We start from the raw sequence: 17,874 nt of genomic DNA on the forward strand, positions 1-17,874 counted from the left end.
CCGCGCCGTGACGTCACGCCGGGGCGGGGCGTGCGGGGTGTGACGTCACGCGGGTGGGGTATGGCTAGTGATGTCATCGATGGAGGCGGGGCTGGGTGGTGGGAGGAGGGTCACGGGGAGGTGGCCGCCCGCCGCCGGTGGTGGGAGACGGGAAAATCTGAGCCGAGAAGGGCTGGGCCGTCCTATCCTCTCCTATCCTGTCCTGTCCTGTCCTGCCGGGGACACGTCGGAGGGCACAGGATCACAGGACTATCAAGGTTGGAAAAGATCTTTAAGATCATCCAGTCCAACCATCAACACAGCACTGCCACTGTAACCCCCAAACCACCAAACCTCATCACCCAGCTCCTCTTAAACGCCTCCCATGGCGACTCCACCACTTCCCTTGGCAGCCCATTCCGATGTCTGACCACACGAACAGTGAGAACATTTTTTTCTAGTATCTGATCTGAACTTCCCCGTCTCAGCTTAAGGCTGTTTCCCCTTGTCCTCTCAAGCGGAAGAGACCAGCTCCCACCTCACTACAGCCTTCCAGGTGGTTGTGGAGCGCAATGAGGTCCCTTCTGAGCCCCTTCTTCTCAAAACTGAACACCCCCAGCTCCCTCAGCTGCTCCTCATCAGACGTGTTTTCTGGTGCCTTCACGAGCCGTGTCGTCCTTCTCTGGACATGCTCCAGCACCACAGTGTCCTTTGAAAGTGAGGGGCCCAAAGCTGAACGCAGCACTCAAGGTGTGACATCACCAGTGCCAAGTACAGGGGGGACAATCACTGCCCTGGTCCTGCTGGCCACACTATTCCTGATATTCCTGACACAGGCCAGCATGCTCCAGATCACCAGAGAGAACACCCCGCCCGTGGGCAGAGTTCCCAGTTTGGGTGGGAGATGCCAGGCAGTGCCGTCTGACGGCTCCCATGGCAGCGGCGTTATTTGTTTATCGCACCCACGGAGGCATAAATAGATCAAGTGATTCACTGGGGGATGACTGACAGAGATAGGATTTTAGGTCCCAGATTTTGGGACTCCGCAGCTCCCAAACCGTGCTTGGAGCGCTGTATTGGCTGGTCTCTGACTGCAAAAAGGACTTTTAGTTCTAATAAGGTCAATATCAGAAACCCTGTTTTTTTAGCAATAATAGAGCTTAGAAGGCATCTTGCACTTGCTAAGAGAGATTGATTTTCCTAGGATTTGGAACAGTGAATTCCATTCTGGATCGTGTTCTGTCGAGGAACAGTGTGAGATTTTCTAGACATTCAGGTTAAATTTCAAAGTACTGAGATTGAAAAGTTTCAGAGTTGCTCCACGTCCCTCATTTTTCATAGCACCATAGAATTGTTTAGGTTGGAAAAGGTCCCAAAGGTCATCAACTCCAACCATTAACCCAGCACTGCCAAGGCCACCACTAACCCATGTCCCCAAGTGCCACACCTGCACGTCTTTCAGATCCCTGCAGGGATGGTGACTCCACCACTGCCCCGGGCAGTTTGTGCCAGTGACCGCACTCTCAGTGAACAAACATTTCCTAATATCCAACCTAAACCTCCTCTGGCACAATTTCTATCAAACAATTCAAATGTGGGGAAATCATTGTTTTTCATTAAGTCATATTCCCTGTACAGGGAGCTGAGGAGTCCAATGGCCAGACCGCAGCCCAGGAACAAAGAAATGAGTGTTTTAAAAAGTGCAAAAGCTTGAGAAGTGATGGAACTCTTAAGTGCGGTGATTGCATTCGATTCCACTGGAGAGCAGCAGAGGTTTGCACTGTATTTTCTCTCATTTAGGCTGGTTTTAAGACAGGAACTGTGCTTTAAATGCATGTGCTGTGATGTCTTTTTATGTACTTGGCTAGTGAGTCTGCGCAGGAATGACAAAGAAGAAAATACTTCAGCCCCATATTTTTGATTTCTTTTGAGTTCTGTTTAGACATCATCCTCCTAAGCTAATAATTTAACATGCTGCAGCCTGTTAAAATAAAAATTTATTTATAAACACAACAAAAAAAAAGCTCTTTTTCTTTTAATTCTGACCAAAAATTTACATCATTTTAGCTACAAAATAATTTCAAAAAGGCAATGTGTACTTTCATACATCTCCTTGAGTGAAACTTCATTTAAATTATTGGGAAAGATTCCTAGGAAGATATTATTCTTTTCCTATTTCTCTTTAGCAGCTGTCCACTGAGAAAAACTGCAACTCCTCCTTGTTTGCCTGCTGTTTGCCAGAGATTAAAGCTTCACCAGCTGCAGGAGTGCTGCGGGAAGCCGTCTGTCGAGATTTCTCCCTCCCTTTGGGTCATACATAGTTCCCGTTCACCTCGGTTTTTGTGTTGCGGGAGGCACTGAGAGCCTTTGAGGGAGGGGTTATTGACCAATGTTTTTTCTTTCCTGAGCCTGAATAAATCTTGCAGGAAGGGCTGCAAACAGCCCAGGTGGAGAGGGAACTCCACCCTGCAGCCGGGCAGGCCACAGCTAATTGCCATGAACTCTTAACCTGGACCTCACCACGCTGTTCGTGTGTAACTCTGCACAACGTGAGGACAGCTCTAAACAACTGCAGATTATTGTGAGGATAAAAGCACCAATCCCCTTGAATCTTGCAGACATCCTTTTGTCTGTGCAGGGTTTATAGTCACTGACATCCTGCTTGGCAAAAGGCACAAATACATTATCTCAAAGACGTATGTTCTGACAGACAGCAGAAGTGGGTCAAGGTGTGTGCTGACAGCCCTTAGCAAAGGGGTCTCTGAGGACACGCTATTTTTATCCTGTCTCTATCAGCAAAACGTATAGATGTGATTTTCTTTCCCAGACAGAGCAGGTGCATCACTGAACAGGCTGCTGTTGCCACTACAGTTGCAGTCAGACTGACGAGTACAGGTAAAGGGGCCATTTGTTTTTTTTCTTAGTCATATGGGGGTTCTCTAGTGTGGGATAGTGAAGTAATTAAAAAGATGAAGAGCAGAAAAATTACCTAGGAGTTTAAGTGGTGTAAAAATGTATCTTATTGACAGTCTTACCACAGTGATCACATTTCATGATGTGCACCTCGCAGTCGGTGTGAGATCAGAAACTCAGGGATGAATTAAAAATTGAAGGAGGTATGGAACGATATTCTAATTTCTTTCCAGGAGATTAAGGCCTTGATGACCTGTCAATTTAACAAATGAATCAAGCATATGAAACAGCACAAAGAAACCTGCTAGAACTGTCTTTGTAGCTTGAAAGTGGTGGCTGTATGTGGTAACTAGCAGAGTAAAATGCCATCACATTCTTGGGGAAAGAACTGACTGACAAAGAAATTAGTTTTCTGGATAATAAGAAAAATCACATTACCTGTCCCTAGAAATAACAGTTAATTTGAAAGTAAATTGATTTGCAATTTAACAGGGAAGAAAATAAGCCCTTGGATGAGTCTGGGGTGAGAAAAGCTTAACTGGGACTTCACACAGAGGAAGAAATTTTGATAAAAGCTTTATTCTCTGGTGCTTTCCATCTTAAAGTGCAACAGAAATCAAGGTAAAGACTGATGAATGATAGCAGCATTCAGCTAAATGAAGAGTACTAAAGCCTAGAGCAATAAAACATGTCAGACTGAGGAGTCTGATTATAAGGAGCAAGAGTGGCACAGCACAGAATGAGAACCCCCCAAATGTTCTGAGTGGTACAGACAGAGGCTGGGAGCTGAGATCATTGCACAGATGGGACCAAACCACCCAAGCTAGGAATTATGTTTAAATTCTACTGAAGTCTGTAGACATTTACAGTCAATCTTTTGCTTCAGGCCTGTTTTAAAAAAATCTCTGCTGGTTTTAAGTAATGTGTAAATGGTTTGAGCTCAGCAATTACACTTAGTTCACTCACTGAGGACTTTGGAGGTGTTTACTTCTCTCCCATGACCAGCCCGTTTTTAGGAAATTATTTGTCTGGACTCTCTGCTTCTTCACATTTTAGATAAACATGTAAATTTTAATGTAATTTCGTGATCTTGCTAGAACTTTGAACCAGCAATAAAGCTGCTCATTTATACAGTAAAAATAACAAGGAAGCCTAAGTTCTGTGGTGTTTCATGTACCATGTGATGCACAACTTGCTCTGTTAATCATGGATTAATCTCAAAAGTGACAAAGATGACCCTTATTTAATGAGGTTAAAAGACTTGGCAAAGATCACAGAGCAGACCTATGGTAAAGCTGGAAATAGTGCTTGCCCACCTTAGGGCAAGTCCTAAGCTTTAATCATTAAATGACGTAGATTTAACAAGGCTGTAAATAGATGTCCTATTGCTGCTTTTAAGTTCATATTTTTCTAAACATCCTGTTTCTAGAGACCTTTTTTCCATGTTTAAGTATTATTTTGCCATGGTGAGGATTACAGCATTAGAGTTTGTTTTAGTAGTATAAAACATCTCAAGTAAATGTGTATTGAAGCAACGGAATATAGTGGGTTGACATTGTCAGGAGAATACTCAAAAGTTCTAAGTCCAAAATAACTCCAAGGGGACTTGCTAAAATGTACAATGCTGTACTTTTTTAAACAACATTTATGGAAAAATGAGTCCATCACAGTATGATCATATCTGGAAAAAAGACCCCTGAATCCTAGTAAACAAGTTTCTTGACAAGATGCTTAGGGTTCAGAGCTGTATTCTCTCACTAGAAATAAAAGTAACACATGGATGTGTGATGGAATGTGGCAAAGGAAAGGGATCCCGAATAAGGAAATCCATGCTATCAAAAAGCTGAACTTCTCCCTGTTAAACAGCAGCAAAGTCCTGCCCCGAGGGAAGTGAAATTTTGCTTTCAAGAAGATCCAGGGAGTTGAGCCCAGGAAGTTCATCCCAGTTTGGAAATAAAAGCAGGACAAGCATGGATTTCCGTCCAGATGCTTTATCCTCAATTCTCTCAAAGGCAGTAAAACCCTCAAGGGAAAGCAGTTCAGTGGCAAATTGATGAAGGGTCTTTTGACTCAGAGAGCTAATATAGCACCAAATACAATAATATTCAATATAATGATATATTATAACCAGCAAAACAACAACAATAACAACAATTAATGGCCTTCTTTAAAGCAGAAACTTAGAGCAGAACAGTATGATAATGAGATTTTTATTAAGGTAATATTATATGCCTTTTGTTATATAAAAAACGGGATCCAAAGAATGGGATGAAAAGCTGGAAGGGCTCAGCCTGACATCCCCGGCTTAAGGAAAAGAGACACCTGGCGGGTGTCGGTGTGACCCGGCCGGGGCGGGCAGGGAACGGGGGACCCCAAAAGCCGTCGGCGGGTGCGGGGCGGGCCCAACGCGGGTGGGGGGCGATGGAGGGGGGGGGAGCAGCGTCCTCTGCAGGCGGGAGGCCGCGCTGTCCCCATGGCAACCGCGGGGGCGGGGGGGGCTCAGCGCTAAGCCGGGCCGGTCCCCGCGCAGACAAAGCGGTGGCGAAGCCACCAGCGGGTGACACGGGCTGCCGGAGCCGCCGGGACCGCCAGCGGGTGAGACGGGGAGGGGGGCAGCGGGAGGGTGTCCGCGTTCCCCGAGCAGAGCCCCCGGCCCCCCATCCCCGCAGAGCCTCCCCGCAGCCCCGCGCGGGTGTCCGCGCTCCTCACCTGCACAGGTGTGCGGGGCGCGGAGCCCTCCGGCCGCGCTGCTTTTTCCAGACGAAAACTCTGCGTGTGTGGATTGATTTATTGCACGGCGCTGGGAAGTGGATCCGTGACGGTCTTTACCTTCCACTCCATTCAGAGCTTTACTGATTTTAGTGTTCGCTAATTGTTTCTGTGCTCGGAAAACTGCTTTAAACTCGCTCCTGCAGCGCTCGTGAAAACCTGTGTGCAGCGACCGGTGCGGACCGCGGGTTACTGACCCTCAGATGGCAGCCGATGTTACAGGCGACACAGAGCTGGGATTGCCCATCCTGGGATAACGACTTTCCTTCCCTCTCTCCCTCCTCAGGACGATGGCTTCCATCGAGGAGCGCACCTTCATCGCCATCAAGCCCGACGGCGTCCAGAGGGGGCTGGTCGGGGAGATCATCAAGCGCTTCGAGCAGAAAGGATTCAAACTGGTGGCCATGAAATTAATACATGTAAGCTCTCCTTAATTGGTGTGTCTCCCTTTTCTTTCATACCACCTGTAGCCTTCAAATAGAGCAGCATGCTGGACCAGCAAATGTAGTCTGCAGAATATTTAAACCTGAAATTTTGAGAAGTCTTATTTTGGGTGTTTTTGGAAAAGTTCCAGTTCCCAGCTCTGGCTAAATGCTTTAGGCATGCTAAGCATGCTAATTTTAGTAACCTGATGTCCTTAGTCTGAGGAGAATATTTCAGGTGCATCCCATGCCTAATAAATATCTCTGAACATCTTCCACAAATCCCTGGTCACATAAACCATCTGTACTGGCTACAGACACTTTTCTAAGCTCAGTTGTGGTTGAAACAAACAGTTCAAATTCATATAGACCAGAAGTGCTCCTAGGAAGATGCTAGAAATTCTGAATTTTGAAGTGCGTGCAAGTTTCCGGATTACCAGTGCTCTGAGCTTAATCTCTGTGATTTCACTATGCTCTTAAGTTCTTACAGTGAGCTTTTTTTGTTTGTCTGGCTGGTTTTTAACACAGGCCTCTGAAGACCTTCTGAGAGAACACTACATTGACCTCAAGGACCGGCCCTTCTACGATGGGCTGGTGCAGTACATGCACTCGGGACCTGTTGTGGCCATGGTGAGTTCCTGACAGTGAAGCTCAACTCACAAAAACACTGCTTGTCTTACCTGCAATGAGATTGTGTTACCTATTGAATTCTAGTTTACTTTTAAAAGGACCTAAAAACCTAGATTCAAATACTATAATTAAGATGTGCTGTTAAGACCTTTTTTTTTTAATCTTTTCTCATAATCTTTCTCTCATTCCAGTAAATATATTGAGGAAGAGGGATAAAAGGGGAACCAAAGATGGACCTTGAAAAACAGTAAACCTGGACAAAAGCCTCCTTAATACAAAATGCCATATATTAAGCAAGCTGAAAAAGGATAGTGGAATATTTTTACTATATGCCTAAGTTAGAGTAACTTTGAAATTTTTTTTGGTCTAGTTTCATTAGAAGGGACTTCCTCTTTTTCTCCTCGATATTGTATTTGAAAAATAGGTGAGGTCTAGCTCTTCCATGAGTAAGGATGTTTACAATATTGAGATTTAAAATGGTTCTCTCCCCATTCTGAGTGACCAGGGGGATTGTGCAGAAGAGGAGAACATCAGCAGATGCTTCACAAATCCGACAGAAAAACTGGAGATAAAATACATCTCACTAAAACAAATATTCAGATGGTGACTTGTGCCATGATGGGCAGCCCCGTGTCCTTCTGGAAAGTATCTGTTGCTAAGATTTAATAATCTCAATGGATTTTTTTTTTCTTTTAAGGTGTGGGAAGGTCTTAACGTGATTAAGACTGGAAGGGTGATGCTGGGAGAAACTAATCCATTTGATTCCAAGCCCGGCACTATTCGTGGTGACTTCTGCGTTCAAGTGGGAAGGTATGTTTTAAAACTCTTGATATCATCCAAAGACACTAAATGTCAAGTGTTATGTCATGATATATGGAGGAACTGTGCTCTATCCTTCTCTGTCTTACCCATGGAGCTGCCATTCCCTGGGCTCAAGTAATATTGTGCTCTAAGGATGGAAATTGAGTCATGGTTGTCCCCATTTTGACAAAAATGAGGAGCAAAGCTGGGACTGCCTGTGCTGTGCCTGCTCCTGCTTTACAGATGCTTAAAGCTCCTCTCCGTAATGGAAACCACTTCAAAACAAGAGCCCTGCTTTGTTTTGAGTTTGAGGATTCTCTTACTCTTCTATCCACCTTTTATTTTCCTAGGAACATCATTCATGGAAGTGATTCTGTGGAAAGTGCTGAGACAGAGATCAATTTATGGTTCACTCCTGAAGAGCTGGTTGATTACCGAAGCTGTGCTCACGAATGGATCTATGACTAACACTCAGCCTGCATCTTCTGATATCCCTACTGCCCGTGAGCAGCTGCCAGCCTCTAGCTATTCCAAAGCCCTGGTAGAAACCTCAGAAATCTGTGAGATTGCTCTGTTGTGAACGTTAAATAGAGCCAGTGTTTGCTGCTGCTTTGATTTAAAAGCTGTCCAGTTATAGATGGAATTGTACTTTTAAAAAGCTGCTTCTGGGGTTGAGAGATATGAGATTAAGACACAGAGCATATGAAAAATATATATTTTCCTGGAACACTTTATAGCCATAGAGACTATTTTGGTAAATAGAAAAAAAAATGTTGGTCAAAAAATATCCAATAATTCCATGTGCAAATGTGTTAGAAGTTAACTTTATTCAAATGTTAAAGGACAACTGGTGGTATGTGAGTATATTGTAAGATGTCCAAATGCTGAGGGTTGAATTTGATATCAAGTGTGCCCCATGCCCAAAACAGCTGCAGAAAAAAAGCCCATTTCTCCCCCCAAAATGCTCTGTGCCCGTACACAGAGCTCAGCTCTGATTAACACGACAACTGTCCTCCACACTAACACTGTTTTAACTTGCTTTTTACCCCCCCACATGGGATTTATTTAGCATTTTAAGGAAAGATTAACCGGCCAGGCTTTATGAAATGGCCTTTTATGTGAAAAGAAGATTAATGTGAGGATGGATGAGGGAGATCTACCTTCAGCCACTTCAGTGCAGCAGCCCTCTGGCACTGCACAGAGCAATAAGTGATATTTGCTTTGCTGGCTGAACAGCTGATAATGTAGCATTTGATAATTTAGGTTTGTTCTCATTTGTGTCCTTTCCATAGCAGTTGGAACTACAAAGCAATCTGTCCTTGGATGAAGTGTTTCAGAAGTGACTTCAGCATTATTGTTTTGTATGAATTTAATGATGTAAAGAAGTACAGTCATAATAATGCTGAAGGTATTTCAGTAGAGGTCTCTGCTTCTCTCAGAGAGAAACACCAGCCTCTTGCAGAACTTTTAACAGCAAAAGCTGTACTGGATGAGGAACAAGTTGGGATTGATATTATGTATTTATTTACCTGCAACATTATATTCACTAAGAGCAAGTGTTTCATGGAATTAGTTGTTTGAACCCCATGATTTTTTTCCCCATAGTGAGACTCAAATAATGAACTGTGCAATGTATGTTGAAGTGAATGCTTATGATACTTTATAGAGATATTGAGCTCCTAAAAAAGAGATGGTACAAAATGAAACATTTGCTGTTTCTTAAGTGAAATAAAAGGATATTTTAATTATATTGTCTTATATCAATGAGTATATGGAGATGGAACAAATTCCCTAAGTATGTAGGTGAGGCTGTGAGCTCATCTTGTGAAATTATTCACTGTTATAGAAGATAAATACTGAATTTAAATGTTGGAGGAAAGGGAGTACGTGACAAACCTGAGCACGAGATGAGTAATCTCCAGTTCCATTTTTGCTTGAAAGGTTACTTGAGATTTCTTTTTCTTGATTTGATTACTACAAAATGGAGAAACATGGGTTATCTGGGGATGTGGGGGTTGTCAGAAAGCTGCTGATTAGTATTTTTAATGTGATGAGACTGGGAGGAGATGGAGGACAGCATCTCTGAGGGAAATGCAACATCCCTGCATGGCTGAGGTGCCCGAGCAGGTCCAGTGTCAGTGTCCCATCAATAAGAGACTGCACAAGGACTGCAAAGGGCTTTTCATTAATATCCCATCTGCAGTGATTGTGTATGATTATAACTCGCTCAGGAAGAGGTGTTTCGTAAACTAGTAAAGGGCAAATTATCATAATGTTTAATAACAAAAAGTAACAACTCTTCCCGCTTCTTGTTAGGACACAGTACTGGGACCGTGTCGTTTTACACCTGTGTTTTTCAGCTTCATCTTCCTGGATCCCAGCAAAATCACCGATAACTTCCCTGGGTTACAGATCCCACATCACTTTCCTGTGAGAAACGCTTTCAAGGCGTGCTGGGCTGGCTGCACCATCCGCCGCCAGACCGCAGGAACAGCTGAAAACGGCAGCGCCAGCACCAATAAGTAAAAAACCGATTTAGTTAAACATCCGCAATCGCTCCAGTGTGTCAAAGGCTTAAAGCCCCCGCTGCTGCAGCTGTAAACTAATAACCCTCGGGCGGCTTTCGAGGAGGCGAAGGCGACAGGTGCGGTGGGGACAGCCCGGCCAAGGGACAGCCCGGCCAAGGGACAGCCCGGCCAAGGGACAGCCCGGCCAAGAGCCCCCCCCCGGCTCGGCGGCGGCCGGGGGAGCGCAGCGCTGGGCACAGCACCAGCGGCACCAGGAGCCACTGTCCTGTCCCATCCCATCTCATCCCATCCCGTCCCGGTCCGCGCTGGCGGCCGCGGGCGGGCGGGTTCCCGGGCGCGCTCCCGGGCGCGCTCCCAAGCGCTCCCCGCGCCCCGCCGGGCCCGCCCCGAAGCGCCGCTCTGCCGGCGGCTCCTCCTCTGCGCGGGGCGGGGGATCCGCCGCCCTCCCTCCTTCTCCTCCTCCTCCTTCTCCTCCTCTTCCTTGGGCGGCAGCGGCTGCGGGAGCTGCGGAGAGGTGAGGCCGGGCCGGGCCGGGCCCCGCGCTCGGGGAGCCCGCGGGGGGCGGGCGGAGGGGCCGCCCGGGTGCGGGCGCGGCGGAGGGCGGCGGTGGGGTGGGTCGGGGCCGGGGCCGGGGCCGGGGGGACACAGCGGGGCCGGGGGGGCTCGTCCATCGCGGTGCCACGTGGGCGCGGCCATGGCGGGCGACCTTGAGGCCGATGGTGGCCCCGCTCCTCCCGCAGGGCCATGGCTGGGAACGCCGAGCGCACCTTCATCGCCATCAAGCCCGACGGCGTCCAGCGGGGGCTGATCGGGGAGATCATCAAGCGCTTCGAGCAGAAGGGGTTCCGGCTCGTGGCCATGAAGTTCGTGCACGTGAGTCCCCGCGTTCCCCCCAAACGCCTTCCCTTGCCTGCCAGAGAGGGGCTTGGGCACACACAGATCGTCTTGGGCACACACAGATTGTCTTGGGCACACACAGATAATCTTCATTTGCGGCTTTTTCTGCGTCAGAATGGGAATCTGATAGCGGACGTGCATCAGGCCGATTTCCTGCCCAGCACAGGATCTCGCCCCTGCCCAAAGGAAGCACGTTTTGCCCAAATGGTTTGGTGCAGCCCGACTGAGAGCTGAACCGACCTTGACTGAAAGGTTGTGTTGGGTAACAGCACCCAGGCAGCCCGTGCTCTGCTTATCGCTGAGGGTCACTGCCATGCAAAGAAATAATATTGACAGCTGGTAACACTGACACTGCCACAGAGGACAAATGGGCCGTGCACTCCTTTAGTTTTACATTAGGAGCTTGCATTGTACCCACAACAGCACTGCAGGCCTGTTGATAACATTAATGACTGGTGAGTCCAGTCACTAGTGCCACAGCCCTACAGCAGTGACACCTCTTGTGATATGACATTCAGAAGCTGATATTTAATGTTACATCTCCCCTTTTAAAGGCCTCCGAAGACCTTCTCAAACAGCATTACATTGACCTGAAAGACCGACCCTTCTTCCCTGGTTTGGTTAAATACATGAACTCTGGACCTATTGTGGCCATGGTAAGTGGCTTGATATTAGTTAAAGATGACTTGCTTGAATAAATTTGTCTTGCTCTGTAAATTATTTAAAATTGTCAGAGATACTGTCACAGAAACAGTTTTTCAAACTACCCAGTTCAGATAGTGGCAAAAGAAAACAAAAAAATTAAAATTAAGACAGTCAAGAAATTACTATATATTACTAAGAAGGAAAGTGCATGTATAAAATGTGTATTAAAACGCTTAACACGTATTAAGCAAAATTCCTGAGAGCAAATCTTCTGCACCAAAAATCTTCTGTTTTAGGCAAAAAAGGGTGAGGCTCTGACACAGAAACCCATCTTCTGTGTCATTCTTTCTTGCACTCCCCTCAAAACAATGTACTTGCTCCAGTAGCATCTCCTGGTTTGACTCTGTACCTAACTAGGAGCGCCTGCAGCTCAGCAGGATGTCCTTATCCTACCCAACCAGAAAGGTTTTTTAGTTGGCCTTTTGCATTGTTTAAGTCTGAGGCTTGGTAAAGTATCTCCTTCACTGGAGTAACAATGTTGATGGTCCTTTTTACAGACACTTCCAGTTCATATGTTTTTTCCCTTGTCACCCCTACAGGCCTAAGAGAGGATCTAGGCAAGGGTAATTTTTTTTGGCGGTAGAGCCCCTGTTTCTTTGGAAAGTATGTTATTAGCAAAGATTAATCTCTGGTATTTTGTATAAGCATGGATTAACAGGATTGGTTTTGTCTTTTTGTCTTAAGGTATGGGAAGGACTCAATGTGGTTAAAACTGGGAGGGTAATGCTGGGGGAAACAAACCCTGCAGACTCAAAGCCTGGTACCATCCGTGGTGACTTCTGCATTCAAGTGGGAAGGTTTGTACTCAGTTCATTAATTGAGATCAAAACCAACTACTACGTGATGTTTAACTGCCAGCATAAAATCTGATGGTAGTCTTTTATATCTGGAAAGCCAGAATTAGTGGTAGATACCCTCATCTGATGGTATTTCATTTGCAGGTCACAATCCATAACTGCTACTTAAGAAAATGGTACAAAAGTGACTCTGTTTGAAATCCAGCTCCTCCTCAGAGCAGCACGTAAGCTCAGGCAGGGGCTGGTGTAAGAACAGTAGCCCTAATGACCCTGGCTAGGCCTAATTAGCTCTCAGAGTGAGGCTGGTGGAACACTAGCCCGGAAATAAAAGTAATAGTCTCGCAGCTCTAGATGCTTCATCCAAGTTTTTGCATGTGGAGAATGGTGAGGTCGCTGAAAGTGTATTTTTATAGGGAACAATGTTTGTCTCCTTCCACAGGAACATCATCCACGGCAGCGACTCCGTGGAGAGCGCGCAGAAGGAGATCAACCTGTGGTTCAAACCCGCAGAGCTCATCGACTTCAAGCCTTGTGCACACGACTGGATCTATGAGTGACGAGTTCCCGCAGGGATCTGTGCCTTCTAATGCACCATCTCATTCCAGCTGCTGACCTGGGAGCAACCACGGTTACCTTAGTGCTCAAAGTGACTGTCAAATAAATGGGTGTGAACTAACTCCTTGTGGTGCATTCACTTCCAACAGACCCCGCGTTCAAATGGCCATGTGAGTCATTTTAGACATGCAGCATTTCCCTCCTGTAGAAGGAACACAGTTAACAAGAAATGCCGTGCACTGGCGCATCAGAATAAAAATCCAGGGAGTTATGTTCCTTCCACAGTTGGTTTGAAAGCTCCTGAAATCACGGCAGTGGCAAAGCCAGTTTGCAGAGAGCTGACAGGAGGCTGGAGCTGCTTCCAACACAGCTGAACTGTGCTAGGGGAAAAAAATGGGATACTACACAATTTCCTTCCTTACACAACTTCCTTCCTTACACAACTATTAATACCAAATGAAATGAGACCAAGTGCAAAGCTTGCTCTCTATTAAATGCTTTTATGTAATGCCACCATCTCATATTAAAACCCTTTCCTTGTGCTCAGCATCTTACATGGTTCATTTGTGGTCAGACCAACATACCCAGTTAGTTAAAATATTTATCTTTTACAAATCGTATTTTTTTAATTTGCATTCTGTTGAGAGAAGCTGGAGTGCGTTTATGTATATGCCAAATAGTGCCTTTTAAACAAAACAATCACTATTCAGAAAAGGACTTTTTTATCATTTTTATTTTGTGTAAAAAAGGCAAATTTAGTGAATTATTTTCATCTTGTACACAAAGTTATAATTTTAATGCTTTTCACATCCATGCTGAAAATCTGCAGTCTCGTAAAAATGAAAGTAACATTAATTTCTCCAAAAGCATTTTCTTCACTGAGTTATGTACATTGCATGAGAAAGCTTTAAATACTCTCTCATTGACCACACAAATTACCAAGAAAATAAAAAGATTAAATTTGTACAGATATTGATCTATATATCAAATACATACAGAAATGATGTAAAAACCCCATTTGTTTAATCTTGATTCCCGCCCCAACATTTTCCCAGGGGCCAAAGCTGATGCCTTTTTTGTATAAATGGCTGTGGCTTTTCGTTTTAAATATGAAAAAAATCAAAAGGAAGAAAAAATTCAGCTGAAATCACAGTTTTTTAAAATCCCTTCCCAATAAAGGATTGTTACCAAATATATTAGCACCATCGTACAAATATTGACGGGAGGGTATTCACATCACATAAAACAACAATAAAAAACCAAACAAACACTGAAACCCGTGTTAGTATCCGTAGAACAAGGAATCAATAACTGCTGTAGCTTTCCTCAGACGCAGCAAGGAACAGGTTAGAGAGTTGTGTGTAAAATAACATAAAAATCAAAGATCAGCAGAGAGATTTTGAGCAATTACAAAGGGGCAGCGGCCAAGTAAAGGGACAGGACTTGTGCCACCTCATGGTCATAAAAACCTGCTGTGCCAAATGCCAAAACCAGTCCGACCCCATTGAAGGTTTCAGGTGTCCAACACTCGCTGCTCTCTTAGCCAAGCACCACAGCTTAAAGCCAAGACAACAGTGCCCAGAGCCACGGGAATGCTCTGCAAACCCAGGGAGCTGCCACACGGACACCCCTGGCCCGCTGGCACTGCCGAGACCCCTCTGGCCCCGGCAGAACTCCCCTCAGGTCCTCCTTGAGCCTCTCCTGAATGAGGGACTTCAAGCAGCTCCTTGCGTGGTTTGCTTAGGACAGATGTCACTGTACTTGATAATTACACAATTCAGGCATATTTTGAAATTCAGAAACACAAAAGACATTTCACCAACTCCTGAAGTCACACAGGTACCCAAGAACACACGTCGCCTCACAGACTTTAGTGTTTGATGAATAAAAGAATATTATAAAGACTGACAGACTTCAAAACAGATTCTTAACATTTCTTCAACACAGAAGTGTTAAGGACTAATTTTCCCTCTTGACATTTGAAGACTGTAACTCTGAAATCAGGGATGAGCCTGGGCAATACTCAGAAACCCAAGGTTTAGTGACCTGGCAATACACCTCACTCACTCCAGCCTGACCTTCCACATTATGAAACACAAATTAATGCAACAGTTTTTCTACTGAAGTCAGAAGCTGCTGGTGAGAGAAGAAAGCAAGACTGTGAGAACCTTGTTCCAGCTGACTGGGACAATCTGCAAGTTGCTGCATTAAAAAAAAAAAAGAATAAATCAATAGTGCTTTACTTACCAAACCAAATCAATGCTTGCAGAGCTGGATTAATTTGAGAACATGGGGGGGGAGGGTGGGGAACCAAACCATAATCAAGGCTCAAAGTGTCATTACAATGATCTCTAATCCTACTTCTCCAATCCAGGCTATTCAAAGGAAACATCACAGGCAGGTCAGAATCTGAAATAAGGTATTTGAAGTCTACCAGGCCCAACAAAGTCCTTTTTATGGCTATTTCAGAGAGCTATAATGTCTTTACCACCTGAAGTTATAGACACTTCTAATCTGATTACCAGATCCTGTCAGTAGAAGAAGCTGTTGTTAAAAAGGGGTCGCTATTTAAGAAATTTTACCAGTAAGGGAGAAAAGAATTCCAGACATTCCTACACTATACAGGACATGTTTTACTTCCAGTAGTAAATACAAAACTTTACATAATTAACCCCTCTTGCATAGAATGAGGTAAACCTGTGCATATCACCAATACTATGTACCCAAAGTTAGAGCAATATTTTAGAAAATAATCAAATTGCTGGTTTTCAACTTTCTATGCACTTTTTTTTTTTTAAGCTCAAACAACAATATACAAAAATGGTCTCCTGGGGCTCTGTGGGTTGATATCCTTAAAGCATTTCTTAGGCTGTAGGAACACAGATGTTAATAACTTTGATGGAATTTTTTTTTTTTAAGCCCTAATTTATGGTCTAGAGTCAGATATCATTGTACTGCTCTGAAGGGGACCTGCGAAGACCCAGAAGCACTTATAGAACATATGCAGTTAATTCCTGAGAGTTTAGTTAATGAACCTTACTGGTAAAAGCTAAAGCTCTTGATGCACATTTTTCTAGTCACAGCTCTGCAGGGCTGTTTAACCACTTCACTCATCAACTCCACGAATGAGGTCATTTACAAAAATGTTGAAAGGTTAAAAATATGGAAAGAAAATTCAAAGTATTAAGAGCTCCTGCAAAAACACCTTGTATTTTACTGGTCATCATTTTCACTCTGTTATGTGACTTTTACGAGGTAAAAGTCAGGACAGTTGAACACGTGGGGCTTATGGAATACTTGATGTGAGACAAGAATTCCAGGCAATAAGCAAATCCAGTTTATGAATTATATACTGAAAAATATATGATATTATACTGTTCTCAAGTCTCAACTCCCACATTACACTACTGCAGCAAGACATGAATATTGCAGGCTATGCAGGGCTGAAGTAATTTTTTAATCCACAACATATGGCTCCTTTCAGCTCACCTGAAACCACGTGGAACATCAATTCTGAATGTCCACAGATAAATATTTAAGATGGTAAGGAAACATCTAGGGCTTTCTGAATAGAAAAAGATAGTCAGAAGAATACTCACAAGCTCCTTACCACCACCAAGGGAGTCCTTAGTTACTGTCCATTTAAGCTGCTTCTTCAGTCGAAATTCAGAGCTAAAACTAATCTTCCAAATGAGGGAATTCTCTAAAGTTCCAGTTTGGCATAGGGCTCTGTAAACATGTGCTGAAGCATTCAAGACTACAGACATTCATGTACAGACAAGAGTTTTGTAGACCCAATCCAGTGCCCACTGCAGTCGACGACAAGGCTACTGATATTAATGGGCACTGAATCAGACCCTAAGGAACATTAAAAAGCAAAACCTCATATAAAAAAAAGGTATTTTAAATTAAACAAAAACATCTTGAAAAGTTAAAATCCTCCTCAGGTGATGGCTCCGTTGCACTTGGGGCTACTCACTGAGTAGAGCTTTACAGGACTATCTTCCACATACAATTGATGCCTCTAAATTAGGGCTTAAACGCCTTATTTTCACAATGAAAACCAGAGGCGTGACCAGTGCAGTTCACAAGAGTCTTAAAAGTCTCCCAACTTGTACCAAAAAGGTTCATTTGTTATGACAGTTCATTTGTATTTGCAACTATATCTTCCTCCAACCACTTCCCACAACCATGCTAATTAAACTTTAATCTTACCAAAAAATTAGAATTTCAGTTCTCGTTAACAATGCACAATAAATCTGAACTTGAAAATATTACAAAATTCTTTCAAAAGCTTCAAATACAACACAAAAGTGTCCATTTTTTTTGTTTTTAATAAATTGAAAAATCTTTTTCACTAAAATAGTTTCCCCGCCCTTCCAAAAAATTCTGAACTGAGTCTAACTCATCTACAGTCAGCAAAGTGCCCCAGGCACAGTCACCCCAACTGCACCATCCAAGTGGGAACAACATCAGTCAGTCTTGGAGAAAGGCTCTTTTCCTATCACCAATCCTCTGCCTCTCACTCTTCTGAGCTGCCTCATGGTTCCTGTTTGATGTAGTAGCTGGCAGATCCGTTGCTTTCCTGGTCGGACGCTCCCTGAAGGAAGCTGTACTCTTCTCCATCCAGCAACTCCTCCTTCAGCTGCAGTGAAGTCACTACAAATAAAAAATTAACATTAAAGATCTGTAAAATGTAAAACGCAACTCTTCCCTAAATGTGCTTAGGATTACTGAAATTTGGGACAGACCCTGGATTTCTCATTTTCTTATATTCTGCATTTTAGCAATTCTTTAACACTCAGGATCCCATAGAAAGCAGATCCTTTCTGACCATAAACTGAACTTTAAGTTGTGCCTTAATTTCAACAGATCACT

At 44.2% G+C, this 17,874-nt stretch overlaps 3 protein-coding genes across 12 annotated transcripts in view; 2 read left to right on the forward strand and 1 right to left on the reverse strand.

Annotated features, from left to right (window-relative positions):
- The first annotated feature begins 122 nt into the window (after window positions 1-122).
- Window positions 123-9,264, forward strand: LOC113971710 (nucleoside diphosphate kinase-like). Of its 4 annotated transcripts, none has more exons than XM_027691893.1 (6): window positions 123-171; window positions 2,807-2,874; window positions 5,948-6,080; window positions 6,612-6,713; window positions 7,411-7,523; window positions 7,865-9,264. In XM_027691893.1, the coding sequence occupies exons 3-6, from the start codon at window positions 5,952-5,954 to the stop codon at window positions 7,980-7,982; spliced, it is 462 nt and encodes a 153-aa protein (XP_027547694.1). In that variant the 5' UTR covers window positions 123-171; window positions 2,807-2,874; window positions 5,948-5,951; the 3' UTR covers window positions 7,983-9,264. The 4 variants fall into 4 exon arrangements, with proteins under 4 accessions (XP_027547694.1, XP_027547696.1, XP_027547695.1 ...); XM_027691895.1 differs by lacking the exon at window positions 2,807-2,874 and adding an exon at window positions 2,169-2,528 and having other exon boundaries at window positions 130-257; XM_027691894.1 differs by lacking the exon at window positions 123-171 and adding an exon at window positions 1,633-1,752.
- Window positions 9,265-10,430: 1,166 nt separating this feature from the next.
- Window positions 10,431-13,117, forward strand: LOC113971709 (nucleoside diphosphate kinase). The gene is made up of 5 exons (XM_027691891.1): window positions 10,431-10,556; window positions 10,783-10,915; window positions 11,494-11,595; window positions 12,329-12,441; window positions 12,881-13,117. Exons 2-5 carry the CDS (start codon window positions 10,787-10,789, stop codon window positions 12,996-12,998), a joined length of 462 nt encoding a protein of 153 aa, XP_027547692.1. The 5' UTR covers window positions 10,431-10,556; window positions 10,783-10,786; the 3' UTR covers window positions 12,999-13,117.
- A 592-nt stretch (window positions 13,118-13,709) lies between these two features.
- The window catches only part of MBTD1 (mbt domain containing 1), a 35,301-nt gene continuing 31,136 nt past the window's right edge, over window positions 13,710-17,874 (reverse strand). For all 7 annotated transcript variants that reach the window (XM_027691883.1, XM_027691884.1, XM_027691887.1 and 4 more), the window contains one exon: window positions 13,710-17,655. In XM_027691883.1, the coding sequence (XP_027547684.1) occupies window positions 17,537-17,655 (119 nt within the window). In that variant the 3' untranslated portion in view covers window positions 13,710-17,536. The remainder of the gene's footprint in view (window positions 17,656-17,874) is intronic.

This window comes from Neopelma chrysocephalum, unplaced genomic scaffold (genome assembly GCF_003984885.1).
Source record: "Neopelma chrysocephalum unplaced genomic scaffold, ASM398488v2 Primary Assembly neopelma1_84, whole genome shotgun sequence".
NCBI lineage: Eukaryota > Metazoa > Chordata > Aves > Passeriformes > Pipridae > Neopelma > Neopelma chrysocephalum.

Bases quoted from the DNA above. Each gene is read 5' to 3' on its own strand.
- LOC113971710 (XM_027691893.1), top strand. From the start codon at position 5,952: ATGGCTTCCATCGAGGAGCGCACCTTCATCGCCATCAAGCCCGACGGC. The intron at 6,081-6,611 runs GTAAGCTCTCCT...TTTTTAACACAG, and splicing joins TGGCCATGAAATTAATACAT to GCCTCTGAAGACCTTCTGAG. The intron at 6,714-7,410 runs GTGAGTTCCTGA...TTTTCTTTTAAG, and splicing joins CGGGACCTGTTGTGGCCATG to GTGTGGGAAGGTCTTAACGT.
- LOC113971709 (XM_027691891.1), top strand. From the start codon at position 10,787: ATGGCTGGGAACGCCGAGCGCACCTTCATCGCCATCAAGCCCGACGGC. The intron at 11,596-12,328 runs GTAAGTGGCTTG...TTTTGTCTTAAG, and splicing joins CTGGACCTATTGTGGCCATG to GTATGGGAAGGACTCAATGT. The intron at 12,442-12,880 runs GTTTGTACTCAG...CTCCTTCCACAG, and splicing joins TTCTGCATTCAAGTGGGAAG to GAACATCATCCACGGCAGCG.